An 18,548-nucleotide genomic window follows, 5' to 3' on the forward strand; every position below is an offset into this window, starting at 1 on the left:
CCCAGGTCAGTCATGTGCAAGGCAGGCACCTTACTCATTATACTATTTCTGTAGCCCTAATCTAAAAAAGTTTATTGATGTAAATCATAGGGCCTTTTGCTTTGAAACCAAATTTGGAAATAAAATGACATGACATGGAACAAATTTAGATAAAGAAACCGGACCCTTTCTGTTGACTTTGATGACTTCGTGTCCTCCAGTTCACTGTGCCATCCTAAGCACTATATTTTATATTATTTATTAGAATACATTCAAAAAGTATAACAATCTTTTTTTTTTTTTTTGGTTTTTGGTTTTTGGGTCACACCTGGCGGTGCTCAGGGGTTACTCCTGGCTGTCTGCTCAGAAATAGCTCCTGGCAGGCACAGGGACCATATGGAACACCGGGGTTCGAACCAACTACCTTTGGTCCTGGATCAGCTGCTTGCAAGGCAAATGCCACTGTGCTATCTCTCCGGGCCCAAGTATAACAATCTTAAGTACAGTTAATGTCCATAAAAGTTTAATATGTTTTTAGTCAATAGAAAAGCATCTGATTATGTTTGTGTGTTTGTTGGTATCGACAAACAGCTGAAACCATGTGGCTCTCTAATAGATTCCTTGGAAAAAGTGCTTTGCCTTGCAGAATTATAAGCCAGGAAGTTCTATAGAATTGAGTTATTGCAAAGTGTTGAGATCCAGCCAGTAAAATACGTGCCTGTATACTTTGTGGCTTTCTGGTGAAAGAAGAAGCTATATCCTCTCTCCTCAGAGAAGTGATTCCTGCATTGTTTTTGAACCTAAAGCTACTAAAATATCTATTATATGCCACTCATTTTATGTAACTCCCAAATTTCCACAGTTTGGACTGAATGATCTCAGCAATCATCTCTAACATCTCCCTGACTCCATGTGTGAAAAGGAAGGTGCTCAATCTCTTCTGGACTTAAAAACAAACCCCCCCCCCCAAAAAAAAATAAAAGAAAAGAAAAGAAAAGATACTGATAAAGGACATACACTGTCATTCTACATTTTTGTTTTTGGGTCACACCCGGCAGCGTTCAGGGGTTACTGGTGGCTCTATGCTCAGAAATTGTTCCTGGCAGACTTAGGGGACCATATGGGATGACAGAATTCGAACCACTGTACTTCTGCATGGAAGGCAAACACCCTACCTCCATGCTATCTCTCTGGCCCCTCATTCTACATTTTGAGGTACCTTCCTGTTGGAAGTGATCAGTGTTGTACCCTTGGCAACACTTTGCCCCAAGATGAATGGTGTTATCAGATAGGATGTAGGATGTGGCTTTCATTAATGATTGTTGGCCAGAAATGAACCTACTATGAATCTCATTCTAAAAAAAGAAATGTTATCTTCCCTAGGGCTCAACAGGCAGAAACACAAGGCCTGTTATAGAACAATTATTGCCCACCCAATTTTATTCTAATTCTCATGTGCTAATAAACGCCAGACATGAATAAAAATATTTTTTTTTAGTGGAGATCCCTTATGACCTGTGATTTTACCAGTTAACCTTTTTTTGGTGGGGAGGCACACCTAGCCATGCTCAGGATTACTCCTGGTAGACTCGGGGGCTCATATGGTTTGTTGGGGATCAAACCTGGGTCACCTTCTTACAAGGCAAATGCCCTATTCAATGTGCTATCGCTCCAGTCCTAGGAATTCACACATTTTTTGATGGAATTTTCTAAATTTGTATCAGCAGAGAATACTGATATCAGTTGGCTCATCTGCAAAGCTCTAACTTCACAGCTAGTCCAATTGAAATTATGCAGATTCTTAGAAGAGCTATGTAATTGTAAAAAAAATTTTGTCATATCTGGTGATGCTCAGGGATTACTCTTGGCAGTGCTGGGGGACTGTATGGGATGCTGAGGATGAAACCAGGGTTGGACTCGTGCAAGGTAAGTGCCTTTGTTGTACTAGTGCACTGGTCCCCAGTTAACTTTTAATTATGAAAGCAGATGAGTCTCACTGGTACCTTTTATTGGAATTATAACCGTTTTTAATTTTATTACAAGCAGATTTTCCTGAACACTAATAATGATACTCTTAAAAGTTAGTATGTGGGGCCGGTGAGGTGGCACTAGAGGTAAGGTGTCTGCCTTGAAAGCGCTAGCCAAGGAAGGACCGCAGTTCGATTCCCCGGCGTCCCATATGGTCCCCCCAAGCCAGGGGCAATTTCTGAGCGCTTAGCCAGGAGTAACCCCTGAGCATCAAACTGGTGTGACCCGAAAAACCAAAAAAAAAAAAAAGTTAGTATGTACTCAGCTAACATTGTATACTATTCTAAAGTCTGGCTCCTTAGTTGTTTATGTCTGTTCACAACATTCATCACCCTCTCCCTTTATCAGGGTTTAAGGGATACAAAAGTAAGCTACCTAGAGAATCACTAGACTGCTGATAAACATTTGTTAAGAGCCGGTGATATTTCCATTTTAAAATTTTGACTTAAACAGTGTTTTGAATTTCAGTGCTTACACAAGCATATTGATAAGGTTCTTAGTTATATCTCTTCTTATTCATATGAAGTTGAAAATTAAATAAAATTTCCTCCGACTAGTGGATGTTGGTGAAATAAGTTGTTTGGGATGCTCATTGTGTCAATATGGGTCATCTTCATAAGCAATCGTTAATGTAGAAAGATATTGGAACACCAAACATTTGACTCCATATTCAACATTTAAAATCAGCCATCCCCATTTTGAGGATGATAGTTGCTTTCAGGAGCCCTTTTAAGGGCTAGGTAGATCTAAAAACAGTACAAATAAATGCTTCCTTCTGCTGCTCCCACTTACGGGAGCTCGTTATCTGATTTCTATCAGCCAATTCTTAACATTTAATTTTCAATTCAAAGTGGGTGACCCAGGTATTTAGGGAGACCAATTTTTAGAGGGAAGTTATAATGTTTTTTCTTTGCCAGAATGTCATCAGCATCAGGCTAATCACAGCCCATAGGAAGTCTGAGGTGTTTGTGGCAACTCTCAAGTTGGGAGGATCTGTTCAGCAGTGGGACAGAATGAGGAGAATCAGCTCCAAGGTCTGGACTGACTGTCTAGGAAAGCTTATGGTAGAGAATATGTCCAAAGAACTCACTGTGCCTCATGACAGGCACATTCCCAATTTAAAGAGACTGCAGTAAATGAAGATGGCAGAATCTAAGGAACATGGTAGCCAGTGAAATCAACACAGGCACCTCAACTTTTAGAACTGAATTCATTTATTGATATGTCACTGGTAACTTCGAATATTATTGCCCAAATGAAAATACAACTTCCAAGCATCACCAGCAAAACTTTTAAATTATCATGAAGTTGTTATAATCTTTCATTACTTGACTCAGAGTTTTGGTAGTGAAGCAAAGTGCAATTCTTGACTCTCCCATATTCTAACTGGAACATGGTCTCTGTCAAAACACAGACACCACAGGAGATCACACAAAGCCTATCTGCCCACATTTTCTGATAAGGCTGGAATGTACTTCAAATCTGAACATGGCCTTTCTCAACTGTCACCACTAGATTTCTTTACCTTGCTTGCCTAGAGGGGGAAAATGCCTATACCCTAGATTCTAGAACTTATCTTAGGGATGACATCTTATCTGATGCAAATGCAAAACTACTGACCAAAGACCTGATAACAATCTCCAACCCATCCCACTACACCTACCTTGCTCACTTTGGGCCCTCTGAAGGCAGCTGACCTTCCAGTGATCTCTGCCATAGATACTAAAGAATTAGATGTCAAAATTAACAGGAAAAAGGGTAGAGGAGTATACATCAACTCCAGCCTCACCTGGTCCTGTACCAGCCTTGTTCATGAGCTCTGCCCAGAAATACTGCTTGCTTTACTAAGAAATACCATCAGCAGGGGCCGGAGAGATGCAAGCAGCCAACCCAGGACCTAAGGTGGTTTGTTCAAATCCCGGCATCCCATATGGTCCCCCGTGCCTGTCAGGAGCTATTTCTGAGCAGATAGCCAGGAGTAGTAACCCCTGATCATAGCCGGGTGTGACCCCAAAACAAAACAAAAACAAAAGAAATAAAGAAATACCATCAACAATGGAGTTTCTAGACAGAATTCAGTCAATTTGAACCTGAGAAAAAAGGAGTATGTGGGGCTAAATGTAGGTCCTAGTTTTCTTTATTTCTTAAATCAGACAGTTATGCTTACAAGGTCTAAAAGTGATATTCTAGAAACTTTTGCCTTGAAAAGAGTTCCCATGTGGGCTGTTTTGGAGGAGCACCAAAAATCGTCCAGCAGGTTATTTGAATTCCCCTCTCCAGCTAAAGAAAAAAACACCCTAAATTCTAAATAACTGAACCACAGTCTGTTTATTGCTTCTGAAGATAAGAGAACAAGGGGTAGTGGTTGAGGGAGATTCTGGAAGCAAGAAGAATATCTCACATTTGCCCTTCAGCAATGTTAAGTGAAAAACAGGAAGACACCCACAGGTCAAAGTGAAATGTATTTTCAGTAAGGGCCTCTACCCAAACTGATCATCCCCCCCTGAGGCTCATCCCCCTCCTCCCTGCTGGGACTCCTGCCTTATTCTCTCCTGTGCCACTCAATGGTACTAGCCTAATATGGAAAGACTGAAGCTGAGTGAAGGTATTTTCTGCTAATGTCTCATCAACTTAAACACATTAAATTCAGAGAACAGCTCATGTGTTAGGCTCTTGTCTATGATTATACTCTATTCATGGATTCTGGTGCTGGGATATCACATCACTCCTGATGCAACACATCTCACAGAGTTCATCTTTCACTCAGCCATCATCCTGCTTAGCTCCTGGATCAGAAGAGTGGAGGTTGGAGTCTCAAATTGATACAGAACTAGAAATTGGGTCATGCCAGCCTCAGAGATGGCTCCTGAATAGATTCTGAGTTTTCTTTGCTAGTATGTGCACTAATTTGGACAGGTCTGCAGGGATTGAGGGAATGAGCATGGGTTAAATGCACACACTTGGCTAGCTATTGTGTTAGTTTGCATTCCCAAATCTGCTTCTATACTGAATATGCTTTGAAGAGCACTAAAAAGCAAATAGTAAAGAGATTTTTCAAGAGCAACGTTTTCCCAGCACAGGCAAAGGGAGTTCTCTTTTAAAAATTATCAGACAACAGATTATGGCAGAAAGGGGAGTTAATACAACTCACTAGCAAGCCTGTTATCTCATGCATGCTATCCTCCCTTAGCTGGCCTTTTTCTGCCTGTTCATATCTAAATTTCATCTTGTGGTCCTTCCCTTGTTATCCTCTTGACAAATAGACTAATTAATAATAAATGGCCAAAAGGCTGAAGACAGAGTAGAGGCCAAAATAAGCCTATATGTGGGTAATCTGTGCCTGAAGTCATGTCAACTTAGCCCTATAATAGCTTCTGGGTGAATCATGGCATTTTTCAAACAAGCAGATGGACCAAAAATTATTCTATCTGCCGTCCACTTCTTCCATCCAGAATCACTGATCTCCGCTGGGGTTGATAAAAACAGCTGGTTGAAGTCTCTAGTCTCTGGCCATTCTTAGGAATAGTCATTTTATTCCTAAGTGTGACACCTTCTGCTGTGACCCAAGTGTTTTCTGCCAACTCCCCACAGAGAATGCCAGGAGAAATTGCCTGGGATGGACTTCTGATTGGGGACAGCAGAATCTTAGAATCTGTCACTGGGGAAGAGGTGGGTGGGTGGTCCATAATGGGGAAAGGGGGACTGAATAAGATTAGGCTCTGAGGTCTTCCTGGTCTTGACCTGTGGAAAGGCTTAGAACCCCCTGATGGTCGTTCCATTTTTGAAGAAAGGTTGTCCCCAGGTTGCTCTGTCTCTGAGGTGCGCTTTCTGCATTGCATCATGGTGTCCTGGGTGGAGGGCAGGTGAGCTGTGTCTGGCTCTGGAGAAAGATTGGGTCCCTCACATACACGGTTTGGAGGGGCATCTGCTGGCAATGACTTGTTGGTTCCCATATTCTCTTTTGATTTGTCTTCCTTTGGGCTTTCCAGGGAGGACAGAGGATCACCATGGGGAGATTTCTGAGAAGTGGCCCCAGCTGAACTGGGTTCTTCCTGGCTTACCTCCAGAGGCTGGGCCCCATTCTCTCCTGTGCTCTGAGAGGGCAGAGGCTGTGGGATCTGTGTGTATTGAATCTTAGGTGGGATGACTGGCACTGCCTTAGCCTGGCACATTTTGACCATGAAGGAGGTTCTCACAGCTGACACACTCACAGGAGCCGAGTTACGGCGGCCTGTCAGGGCATGTGCGACAATGTCCAGATCCTGAGGGCTTGGAGGGTAAATCTTCCAGGAGTCTCCTTGACAAGAGGAGGTCATCCCGGCACCCTTTGGGCCCCTTAGCACAGAGTGCTGCATTCCAGGTGAAACAAACGAGGCCACATTCTCAAACTGGAAAAGGTCAGTGATGGGGATGGCAGAATCCAAGTTGAGGGAAGAAGGCCTATTTTTTCCTTTGGTAGTTCCACACTCCGTGCTCTTCATCTGTAACTTGGGGGAATGTTCTCTGGGGGATATGTTTTCCTGAACACTTGGGGAGCTCTCCTGGCTGCTCTCTGGCCCAGGATCACTACCTTGGTCAGTCTGAGGGTGGTTGTGTTCCAGGTGTACTCCCTGTTCCTTTCTCTCTGCTGGTGCTAGGCCCACAGAGTTGGTTCCTGGTGCCTTGGGCTGCACACCATCTTGTCCTTTCTGGCTAGGAAGGGCCTGTGTTCCTTTGAGGCCAGAGAACTCTCTGAAGGACCTCAAGATCATCTCATCCCATCCAGTAATCTCTTTCCTGGGGGCCACGGATTGAAGAAGGTCAGAAATCCTCTCTATTTCAAGATTAGCACAGCTGCTAGAGGAGGGACTCTCAAGAGTCCACTGGCTTTTCACCATGATCTTGCTATCTAGAGAATGGCTTTGGCGAAGGCTGGGCCTGTGGGAAAGCCTCTTCTCCAATCGGTAAGCCAGAGGGCCTTGCATGTGGGTTTCTTGCACCTCTTTCAAGGTGGGGGAGTGAAGAGGACTTGTCACCCACTGGGGCTCCTCCCAAGGCTCCACCATCTCCAGGCCGTGTTGGGCCACATCAGTTGCAGCATCATCTTCATCACAGTCTGAGGGCTCCTGGACTGAAGGGGCTACATCCCCCTCTCTAGGCGAGGAGATCTCAACCTCCTTAGTTGCCTTAGGAGAGCTGGAGCTTTTTCCTTCAGGAACACCGTCCTTTAAATCTTGCTTATCACATTGTCCCGGGCAAAGGCTGAGGCTTTCAGGGCTGTCTTTGGACGTGGCCTGGTCTATATATGGATCTGGCCTCAAAATTGTGGAAGAGTTTTCTTTCTCAATGCTGTCCTTTGTTGGCTCGACTCGAGATGCTTCCTTTAAAGCAGGTGGAAACACAGGCGACAGATTCCCTGGATCTCGCTCCTCTGTCCTGACTTGTGGAGAAATCATCTCAAAAGACACAAGCTCTAGAGGAGGCAAGCTAGTGGAATCTGGGTGCCAGCACTTCTCCGGTTCAGATCCTTTTCCCCCAGGCTCCTCTCTATTGGATGCTATAGAAGCTCCCTCTGTGTTCTGATTGGTCCTGTTTTCCAGAGTGGAGGAGACTGGTGCAAGGATGGAGCCACAGGTTGAACTCTCAGGAGGGTTTGGTGAAGCCAAGGGGCTGGAACTGGCCCTATGAACTGGCTGGGTTGTGCTGGCCTGTAAAGTGGTCAGTTGCAAGGAGGAGAGCTCCTCTTCAGATTCAATGATTTTGAGTTCCTGTTGAATCTCGGGCCAGGTCTGGGTGTTACCTAGATCATCTTCATCCTGAAGAATATAAAAAAAAAGTAAAAAGTGTCTTAGTACCAAGGCTTCTCAGCTGTTATCTGTTTCCTAGAGAGAGCAAAAGGAATTGGATCAGTCCTAGGCTGAGCTATCTTAGCAAATAATGAATTGAGCATCAATAATAACTGGGGGTGTGCAGAAAAAACTTTTAATTATATTTGCTGCCTCATTTCCCCAACAACTCTAAGATCAGTAACTATAATTAAGTACAGTTTTAGAGATGAGATAACTATGTTCAGATTAGTTGATCTACTCAAGTCACACAGCAGCTGATGGGGCTTGAAATCGTTCTGTTTATACCAGAGACCATGTCTAAGCGCTTAGTCCTTGTGCACCGTAGTTTTGTAAAACATCCCCTGGTATCACGTAATCTTGAGTCTACCAGATGGCTCACAAAAATAAGCTTTTCCCAGGAAATGAAAATAATGTTTACTCTGACATCGTTTCCTACAAATATAGCTCTCTCCCATTGTTTTCAAAGAAATATATATATGCCACCTGGAAAAATATAGGACATATTAATAGATAGAATAATACAAAACCCAGCAAAGACAGACGTTTACCCATAGGTAAGGATATGGTGGATCCTTTTTTTTTTTTTAATCTTTTATTCATTTTTTTTCTTCTTAATTTCTTTCTTGTGTGTTGCTCAAAAAGGGGATCTACTTAACTGAAATTAATTCATCACTTCCGTTTGGATTATCTTTGGGTTATTACCATCATTTAACTCAAGAGCAGAATAATTTTGTAAAAGGCAGGGATATATTTATGTATATATGTGTATATAGTTATATATACATGAATATGTGTATGTGTGTGTGATTTTGGGATACTTCTGGCAGTGTTCGGGGGAACCATATGCTGAAACCACACTGCAAAGCAAGGGCCTTAACCCCTGTACTATCTCTCTGATCCAGAAACATTCTTTTGAGATTTGATTCTACTCAGACTTCATTGTTTGTGTACATTTTCTATTGTGCTACCTGGCTGTGTTCTCCTTTAAGTTTTAGCAAATCAGAAGAGATTCTGTTTTACTTAGGCTCATCTACATGTCCCTTCCAAATATTCCTGTTTGATGTGAATTAAGCCTCATGTTCTCTAGTCCATGTTTCCATTTTTTTTTCTGTTTTTTTGGGCCACACCCATTTGATGCTCAGGGGTTACTCCTGGCTAAGTGCTCAGAAATTGCCCCTAGCTTGGGGGGACCATATGGGATGCCGGGGGATGGAATCATGGTCCTTCCTTGGCTAGTGCTTGCAAGGCAGACACCTTACCTCTAGCGCCACCTCGCCGGTCCCCCATGTTTCCTTTTTTAAAACCATCTTCTTATTTCTTGAATGAGCTCTGAAATCTTTCTCACCTTAGGTTCATGTCACATCATATTCTTTCAGTCTCAAAATTTCTCCCTTTCTATTTTGACTACTTCCATGTTCATACCTTTCCCGTAAGGTCTTAATCTCAGTGCTTTCTTCAAAGAAGCCGTCCCTGTCCTTTAAGATCCCTCTTTCTGACTGGGTTGGATTTTTATTTCATATATTCTCATAGGACTCCATATTATCTTAGTATTTGTTTAATCAACTGTGCTGTCAGCTTTAATAAAGCAATAGCATGACTGACTGTCTTATATGCAGTGATATCACAGGGAATTTCCTCCCTCCTTACTCTATTTCTTCCTTCCTAGATCTTCATTAATACCCAGTAGTGTTTATTGGGAATCCTGAGGGAAAATATTAGTGATTTTCAGCACAGCAGTATGATCCTCACAGTTTGTATTTAGCCAGCCTTGCATTGCTGTTCAAACCCAGGAATTCTGTGTCAGATATGAAAATTAGCATCATATACATATTAGGCATGAGCTCTAGGGTTTGATCTCTATCCCCTATCTTCTTTTTATCCTTCCATCCTATCCTTTATTCTTCCCATCACTCCTTTCATTCCTCATTTTTTCTTTCTCCATCCTTCCATCCTTCTATTCATCGATTTTTTTGTTTTTTTTTTTTTTTTGTTTTGTTTTTGTATTTTGGGTCACACCCAGTGGCGCTCAGGGGTTCTTCCTGGCTCTATATTCAGAAATTGCTCCTGGCAGGCTCAGGAGAGCATATGGGATGCCAGGATAAGAGCTACTGTCTTTCTGCATGCAAGGCAAATGCCCTGCCTCCATGCTATCCCTCTGGCCCTCTATTATTTTTTTTTGTTTTGTTTTGTTTTGGTCACACCGGCTATGATAAGGAGTTAATCCTGACTCTGTACTCAGAAATCGCTCCTGATAGGCTTGGGGGACCATATGAGATGCTGGGATTCGAACCCACATCTGTCCTGGGCAGTAGCATGCAAGGCAAACGTCCTGCTGCTGTGCTATCGCTCTAGCCCCTCATCTATTATTTTTATACCCTTGTTTCCTGTGCTTGAAATTGAATCCCAGGTCTCATACTTATAAAACATGGATCCTGTTATTCACACACACAGACACACACACTCACAAGCACACACACAGATTGATTTTGGGGCTACACCCAATAAACTCTGAGCTCAGGGATCACTCTTGGTGGTGCTTAGAAAACCATTTAGTGATCAAATCTGGGTTGGGTGAGTACAGGCTGTACTGTCTCTCTAGCCTATACACATATTTTTAAATAAATGAGTTTATACCTTTAATTATTTCTGTGAATCCAATTTTATCTTTTTATAATTTTATATTTTTCATTTTTTGTCAAAGCAATGTCATTATACTTGATCCCTCTCTAGAATTCAGTCCCTATATTAATCTACATATCTTTCTTTTCTGAGGTGTAAATATCTCTCACTGGAACTCTTACTAGTTCTTGAGAGGCACTCTGATGTCTTGGTATATCCATAATTCTCGACCTGTTACCCTTATTTCCCTAGAAATAAGTGAAAAGGCAAGAGCTTCCTTGTTCCATTTAGAACACCCCTCAAGTTGTAGAACTGCTTGCAAAATGCTTGGCCCCTTGCTGAACAGTCTAAGAAAATCTTCTCAGACCATCATCCTATGCAAAGACATCTCATAAAACTCATTTTTTCAAAAATAGAAATCAAATCCTACCTTTAAATAAAAGAAGAGGTGTCTGGAGTTCTGGCATTGTGTTTTATCATTTCCAGAAGCCATAGGAGGGAAGAATGAATTTTGGAAATCTTTCAGTAGATTTTCTAAATAAGCATACACAACTATCCATTCAAGGTGTGTGTGTGTGTGTGTGTGTGTGTGTGTGTGTGTGTGTGTGTGTGTGTGTGTGTGTGTGTGTGTGTGTTTCAGTAGATTTTTTTTTTTTTTTGGATTTTTGGTTTTTGGGCCACACCCGGCGTTGCTCAGGGGATACTCCTGGCTGTCTGCTCAGAAATAGCTTCAAGGTGTGTGTGTGTGTGTGTGTGTGTGTGTTTCAGTAGATTTTTTTTTTTTTTTTTTTGGATTTTTGGTTTTTGGGCCACACCCGGCGTTGCTCAGGGGATACTCCTGGCTGTCTGCTCAGAAATAGCTCCTGGCAGGCACGGGGACCATATGGGACACCGGGATTCGAACCAACCACCTTTGGTCCTGGATTGGCTGGTTGCAAGGCAAACGCCTCTCCGGGCCCTCAGTAGATTTTTCTAAATAAGCATACACAACTATCCATTCAAGTTGTCTGTGTGTGTGTGTGTGTGTGTGTGTGTGTGTGTGTGTGTGTGTGTATATGTGTGTGTGTGTTGTGTGGAGGTTAAGAAGTGTATATCTGGTAGTGCTCAGGGCACTACTGGTTTAGTGCTTAGGAGACCATATGCTGCTAAGACTTGAACCCTGTATGCAAAAAGTCTGTGCTCCAGCCTGTTGAACTATCTCTTTTATTTCTCTCCAGGAAGTCTGGAAGGGGAGAACTGTGTGTCATGAATATTCAACATTTTAGGCCCTAGGCACACAATACTTGTGCTATTTCAAGAATTGGAACATTACTATTTCAATTAGAATTGTGTTATTTTCTTTTTTTGGTTTTGGTTTTGGTTTTTGGGTCACACCGGCAATGCTCAGGGGTTTCTCCTGGCTCCACTCAGAAATTGCTCCTGGCAGGCTTGGGGGACCATATGGGATGCCGGGATTTGAACCTAGGTCCTTCTGTATGCAAGGCAAACAAACGCCTTACCTCCATGTTATCTCTCCAGCCCCAGAATTGTGTATTTTTTAACAGCTGCATGCCATTATTGGTTTATGGTAACTCTGGGTCAGAAATATTTAGTATTGATAAGCTGGAGAGAGAGTACAGTGGGTAGAGCATTTGCCTTCCATACAGCGAATCCAGCATTCCCAGAATGTTCCCCAAGCCTGCTAGGCATATTTTCTGAGTGCAAAGCCAGAATGTACTGGGTGTAAGCATTTCTGGGTGTGGTCCCCCCAAATAAAATTTAGTGTTGAGTCTGTTTAAAAACTGAGCTAGTTGGTTCCTTTCCATCACTGAGACCTCTTAAAGAGTCCACTGCAAATTTAAAAAAAATCCCAGATCTGATTATAATGTTATTTCCTAAAGTCAATTTGACATAAACTAGTTTTTACAACAAACAAAATCATGGATTTTTGAATAGAGATTAAGGTGCTTGCCTTGCCTGTGGCTGACTCTAGTTGGATCCCCAACACCAAATAAGGAGTGATTTCTGTCACTTCTGAGTGTGGTCCAACACATACCACAAAGAAATTAAAACAAACAAAAAGATCTAGTTTAAACTGTAGAAACGAGAAAAACGATCTGAAGGTTAGGTAGGTATTTTACCGTCTCATGGAGAAATCCTGTTCCAGCTTTGGTCCCAGGATTCTCCTGCAGAGCACCAGGTTCTTCCTGGGCAGCCTTTCCATCCTCCTCCACCTTCTCTAGATCCAGCTTCTTTTCTGATCCACTTGGATGATGAGAATCCTGGGAGATGTCTGAGGTTTTCTTCTCCTCCAGTTGGGGGCTCAGCTCCTGGGAAAGGCTTTTATTGACCTCCACTGGCTTCTCAGCCTCAGATATCAGCTTGGCTTCCTCTAGAGCTGCCTTCTTTGGCACAGCAGCTGCTGTGAGGATGAGAATTATTAGCTGAAGGTCATTTCATTTCAAGAGCCCTTCCCTCCATAAAGAAATTAAAGGAGAAGTGAAAATGGCATGGAGCACAATGGGAAAATGAAAACTAAGACTATAAGATCTTATGACACAAAGCAAAGCAGCATAAAAGAAAGTTCATGGCAATACAGGTCCACATCAGAAAACCAAAAAAAAAAATTTCAAATTGGGCCAGAGAGTTAGTAATGGGAGTTAACACATGCTCAGCACTTGAGTCTGGGTTTGATCCCTTGCACCAAAAAGGTCCTCAAGAAACATTTTTTTTTTGTTGTTTTTTGGACCACACCCAAGCATGCTCAGGGGTTATTCCTGACTCTGAGCTCAGGAATCATCCCTGGCTAATGAGGGAGACCATATGGGCTGCCAGGGATCAAACCCAGCTCAGTCACATGCAAGGCAAGTACCCTAACTACTGTGTATCACTCTAGTTCCCCCAAGCAATATTTTGAAGGACCTCCAAAAACAGCAGGAGTAGTCCCTGGACACTGTCTAGTTTTGCCAACAAAACAAAAAAATTACCATAAAAATGGTAAGTTTTAAAAATCTCTTCTTAACCCTGAAGGAACTAAAACAGGAGTGAAAAGTAGAACCAAAAGTTAACAGGTAGGGCATTTGCCTTGCATGCAGCTGACCTAGGACAGACTGCAGTTTGATCCCCCGGCATCCCATATGGTCCCCCAAACTAGGAGAGATTTCTGAGTGCATAGCCAGGAGTAACCCCTGAGCATCACTGGGTGTGGCCCAAAAAAAAACAAACAAAAAAAGTTAGCAGATGGAAGAAAATGATAAAAATTAAATTAAAAATAAATAGAAATCAAAATGGTGTTAAAGATGATCAGTGAACCCAAGAGCCAGTTCTTTTGAGAATTGACAAAACAAACCTTTCACTAGACTCATCAAGAAAAAGAAGAAGAAAAAGAAAACCCTGGTAATAAGCTTCCAAAATAAAAGAGGGAGAGTTATAACTGATACTGCAAAAATACAAAAAGGATAATAAGGGATTGTTAAAATCATCTATATGTAAGCAAACTGGGCAGCCTTAAGAACATGGACAACTTGGGACCTGGAGGGATAGTAGATTGGGTAGGGCATTTGCCTAGCATGCAGTTGACTTGGGTTTAATCCCTAATACCCCATAGGGTCCCCTTAACCTGCTAAGAATAATCTCTGAACATTTCAAGTGAGGCCCCAAAACAAAATTAAAAAGATAAAGGTAGAAAAAGATAAATTAGTTTTGGAATAAGTTTAAGGTATCAAGAGAAAAATTTGTAGGACTATACAGTCTTCAAAAACGGAATCAGGAAGAGATAGAAAACTTGAACAGACTAAACACAAGCACAAAAATCAAAACAATGATCCAAGGTCACCCTGTGTACAAAGATCAAATTGTTTTACCAGTGAAATCACAACTTTTAAAGAAGAACTAATATCCATTCTGACAAAATTCTTCCCCAAAGTTGAAGAGGGGTGAAGAGTCCCATATATATCATATGAAGCCACTATCACTTTGTTATAACCAGAAAAATACAGCACAAGAAAAAAAAAAAAAACTATATTTCTGATCAAAGTGCAAAAATGTTCAGAAAAATCCACAACATGGGGCCAGCGAGGTGGCGCTAGAGATAAGGTGTCTGTCTTGCAAGTGCTAGCCAACGAAAGATCGCGACCGCGGTTCGATCCCCTGGCATCCCATAGGGTCCCCCCAAGCCAGGGGCAATTTCTGAGCACTTAGCCAGGAGTAACCCCTGAGCATTAAACGGGTGTGGTCCGAAAAACCAAAAAAAAAAAAATCCACAACATATTAAGAAAATCATCTATCAGGACCCAGTAGAAGTCACCTCAGTCATGCAAGGGTGATTTATCAACAATTAGAAAAAAAAATCTCATAATAATATATCAGTTACCAGTAGATGCTGAAAAACTATCTGACAAGATTAAACATTTATGATTAAAAAACACTCAATGAAATAAGAATAAAAGGAATAGAACTCAGCATAAGGGATGTGAGAGCTAATAATATGCATATAGTTAAAACTCACAGCTAATATACTCACTGGTAAAAACATAAAACATTTTTCTCTCTGTAAGATCAGAAACAAGACAAGGACTTCCAACACTTACCACTATTGTTCAACATTGCTTTGGGAATCCTAATTTAGTTAGAGCAAGTGAGCACAAAAAAAGACTTGAAGGGAATCCAGAAAGGCTATTCCCAGTACAGTCACTGTCCTAGTCTGGTCCTGTGTTGAGATGGAGGGCATTCGCCCAGCTCACTGACCTCTTACTCTTTATCCCTTTTCCTAGCAGTAATTAGACCTTCACGTTTGACTGCTGTGGTTCTCAGTGGGGGCACTTTTACTCCTGTTTCTAAAGGGAACACTGGGCAATGTCTAAAACATCTGATAATGTCTGGAGACATTTTGGCTGTAACAAGGAGTGTGTGTGTTTTGTGTTGTGTTTGTTAATTTCTGTCATCTAGTAATGGGTAGGAGTCAGTGATGCTAGCTAAATATCCTACAAAGCAAATTCGAGTTTTTCAGTGACAATTACTGTCTTGGTATGATGGCATAATAGTACACCACAGAACTACTGTGAGGATAAAGCAAGTAATGAAGTCACAGCACCTTCCATAGTACCTGATCCAATAAAAATATTTTGTGTTAAGGTTTTGTCAGTTCAAAACCAGCTCTAGGGGCAGAAGTATGTATGTTTGAGCTGGAAGGCTATAAATTATAGAAATAAACTCCTTGATATAAAACATTCTTTATGTATTCATTTATAAATACTCCCATTTAGACCTCATTCTAGCCCTTGAGAGAGGAACCACTCCCTGCTATGCATTTGAGCAATAGATCTAGAGATAGCAACTACTGCAACACTGACAAAAGGAGGAAGAGAGGTTCTGAAGCTGTCCAGCTAAGAGTCAAACTCTCCAAAGTTCTCACACATTGTTAACACCTAACATGGCATGTTGGGCTGCCTAAAAGCATGGATTAAAAAAAAATTGGATTATGGACCAGAGCACTCAGAGTGAGAATGTGCTTGCCTTGCACACAGCCAACCAGGGTTAGATCTCTGGTACCCCCACATGGTCCCCTAAACTTCACTAAGAATGATCCCTTCGGGGCCGGGCGGTGGCGCTCGAGGTAAGGTGCCTGCCTTACCTGCGCTAGCCTAGGAGACGGACCGCGGTTCGATCCCCCGGCGTCCCATATGGTCCCCCAAGCCAGGAGCGACTTCTGAGCGCATAGCCAGGAGTAACCCCTGAGCGTCACCGGGTGTGGCCCAAAAACCAAAAAAAAAAAAAAAAAAAGAAAAAGAAAAAAAAAGAATGATCCCTGAGCACAGAGCCTGTGAATGTTTGGGTATGACCCAACCCCCCTCAAATATGGACTAAAATTTGTTTATTCCACTTTCCATGAATCACTGGGCACATTAATTCTTCTCGAGGCAAATGGGGACAATCCTAATTATCTGTTACTCAAGGGGCTGTTGTGATAGTGAAATAAGGCATCTGGAATACTAAGAACCATTTCTGATACCATTCGATATGTTCCCTTCCAAAATTAGTTAAACTAATATTAAAAATACTAGTAAAACATAAAGATCATTTATTGGCTTCTCTGTAAGACATTATTTCTTTGAGGTTTTCTCTACTTCATCTTATTGGTTTTGTTTTTGTTGTATTGGGACTATACCAGGTTGGTACTTAGGTTACTCCTGTTTCTTTACTTAAGGATTACTCCTGGTAAGCACAATGGACCATATGGGGTGTCAGGAATTAAATCTAGGTTGGCCCTGTGCAAGGCAAGTGCCCTATTTGCTGAATGATTGGTCTAAGCCCTCCTATCTCTACTTTATTTTTATGTGGGGTTCCTAATTGTGTGTTGATCACTGTACCCACTCTGACTCCAGAGATGGCCTAGGGATTTCAGAGTTGGTCATTTTTGTAATCCTGCTAACTTAGATACAGAGATGTGCTTAACATAAGGATTCTGAGAGAAGGTTGTCTTCATATAGAAGGCAGAATTGAGGGGTGGATGTATTGAGAAAGATTGAGTCTGGAAAAGCTGAATTCCCACAATTCTGTATTCCAATTAGTCAGCAAAAAACTTTTCTTTTTTTCCTTTTTTTTTTTTTTTTTTTGGTTTTTGGTTTTTGGGCCACACCCGGCAGTGCTTAGGGGTTACTCCTGGCTGTTTGCTCAGAAATAGCTTCTAGCAGGCACGGGGGACCATATGTGACACCAGGATTCGAACCAACCACCTTTGGTTCTGGATTGGCTGCTTGCAAGGCAAACACCGCTGTGCTATCTCTCCGGGCCCAGCAAAAAACTTTTCTAAGATGAAAAAGACTATTTGGCACCTGCTTTTACACACAATGTGAGTGAATAATAACAAAACATTATTTTAGTACTTATTATCTTAGACCATAATGAGAAATTTAAATAAAGAACATATATACCCAACAAGTGTATGAAGAAAATATGGTTAGTCACGTCATTCCCATTTTAAAGATCAAAAAGCTGATGTAAAATAAATGTAAGACAATTCTTGCATCAACTTGTTAAGACTGTATGTCTAGTGAAATGAACTTGTATCTAACAGTTTGGCTCCAGAATCCACAATATTTTTCATTTTTCTCTGTTTTGGGATTTGGGGGCCACATGCAAGTGTAGCTTAGAATAGCTTAGAAGCTATTCCTGGCTCTGTGCTCAAGACTGACCCTTGGTAGAACTCAAGAGACTCTATGTGATATTGAAACCTAAATGAGGTCAGCTGCATGCAAGGCAAGTGCTTTATTACTATACTATCTTTCAGGCCCCAGAGTCCTACAGCCTTGACCGCTTCACTGAATTGTTTTGAAAAGTCTTTTAGCAAGTTCAGCATTTATTTTTTGCAGTGGAAAAAGACCATTTCTCTCCTGAATTACCTGTTGACATCTCAGATCCCAGTGGCTTCTCTTCTTCAGGCCAGCATCCACTGTCTGAGGTCTGAAAAGAAAACTCTTCCAGGCTGGAAAGAGACTGCAGCTCCTTTGGAGGTGTTCTGCATGGGGTACTGTTGGTGCTGATGACAGCAGACACGCGGAGTGGTACAGACACAGCAAAGGGCTCAGAGATATTCAGAGCCTTTCGTTGGTGCCGGGGCGAGGGCTCCATCTGGAACAAGCTACTGCTGAACACAGATTTGCTGGGGCTATCGTTGGATGTGTAGAACATACCTAGCATCTTTGGGGCTGTTTGTTCAATCTCTGGATCCTCAATGGGTCGAAAAACCTTTAGCTGCTCAGGTGGGGAACGGACCTGAGTGTTCTGGAGTTGGTTTTGGTCGCTACTCATGTCAAATCCCCCCTCTGCCCCTGCAGGCATTCTCTCCTGACCCCAATCACCCTCCTGCTTGCTGAGGTCACAGGAGCTGCCAGTGCCAGTAGAATTTATTTTTGTTGCTGGAATGAAAAATCCACCAGTGTTGACTGTTCGGTTGAAATTTCCTTTGGTTTCTTTCCCTAGTGATAAGCAAAATAAACACATGATCAGCATCCTGGGCATATACAACTTTCCTTAAAGGCAGGCACAGAGTACATGAGGCACAGTATTTCGGAAGGTCATGGCCATTCTCAGAAAGATACTGGATTGACAAAGAAG

General features: G+C 42.0%; 1 protein-coding gene across 1 annotated transcript in view; it reads right to left on the bottom strand.

Moving 5' to 3' along the window:
- Positions 1 to 5,145: 5,145 nt before the first annotated feature.
- The window catches only part of ARHGAP31 (Rho GTPase activating protein 31), a 149,065-nt gene continuing 135,662 nt past the window's right edge, over positions 5,146 to 18,548 (bottom strand). The window contains exons 10-12 of the mRNA XM_049785946.1: positions 17,834 to 18,409; positions 12,575 to 12,852; positions 5,146 to 7,802 (exon numbers count right to left, since the gene is read on the bottom strand). Coding sequence (XP_049641903.1) covers positions 5,427 to 7,802; positions 12,575 to 12,852; positions 17,834 to 18,409 — 3,230 coding nt within the window. The 3' untranslated portion in view covers positions 5,146 to 5,426. The remainder of the gene's footprint in view (positions 7,803 to 12,574; positions 12,853 to 17,833; positions 18,410 to 18,548) is intronic.

This window comes from Suncus etruscus, chromosome 13, assembly GCF_024139225.1.
Source record: "Suncus etruscus isolate mSunEtr1 chromosome 13, mSunEtr1.pri.cur, whole genome shotgun sequence".
NCBI classification, from domain to species: domain Eukaryota; kingdom Metazoa; phylum Chordata; class Mammalia; order Eulipotyphla; family Soricidae; genus Suncus; species Suncus etruscus.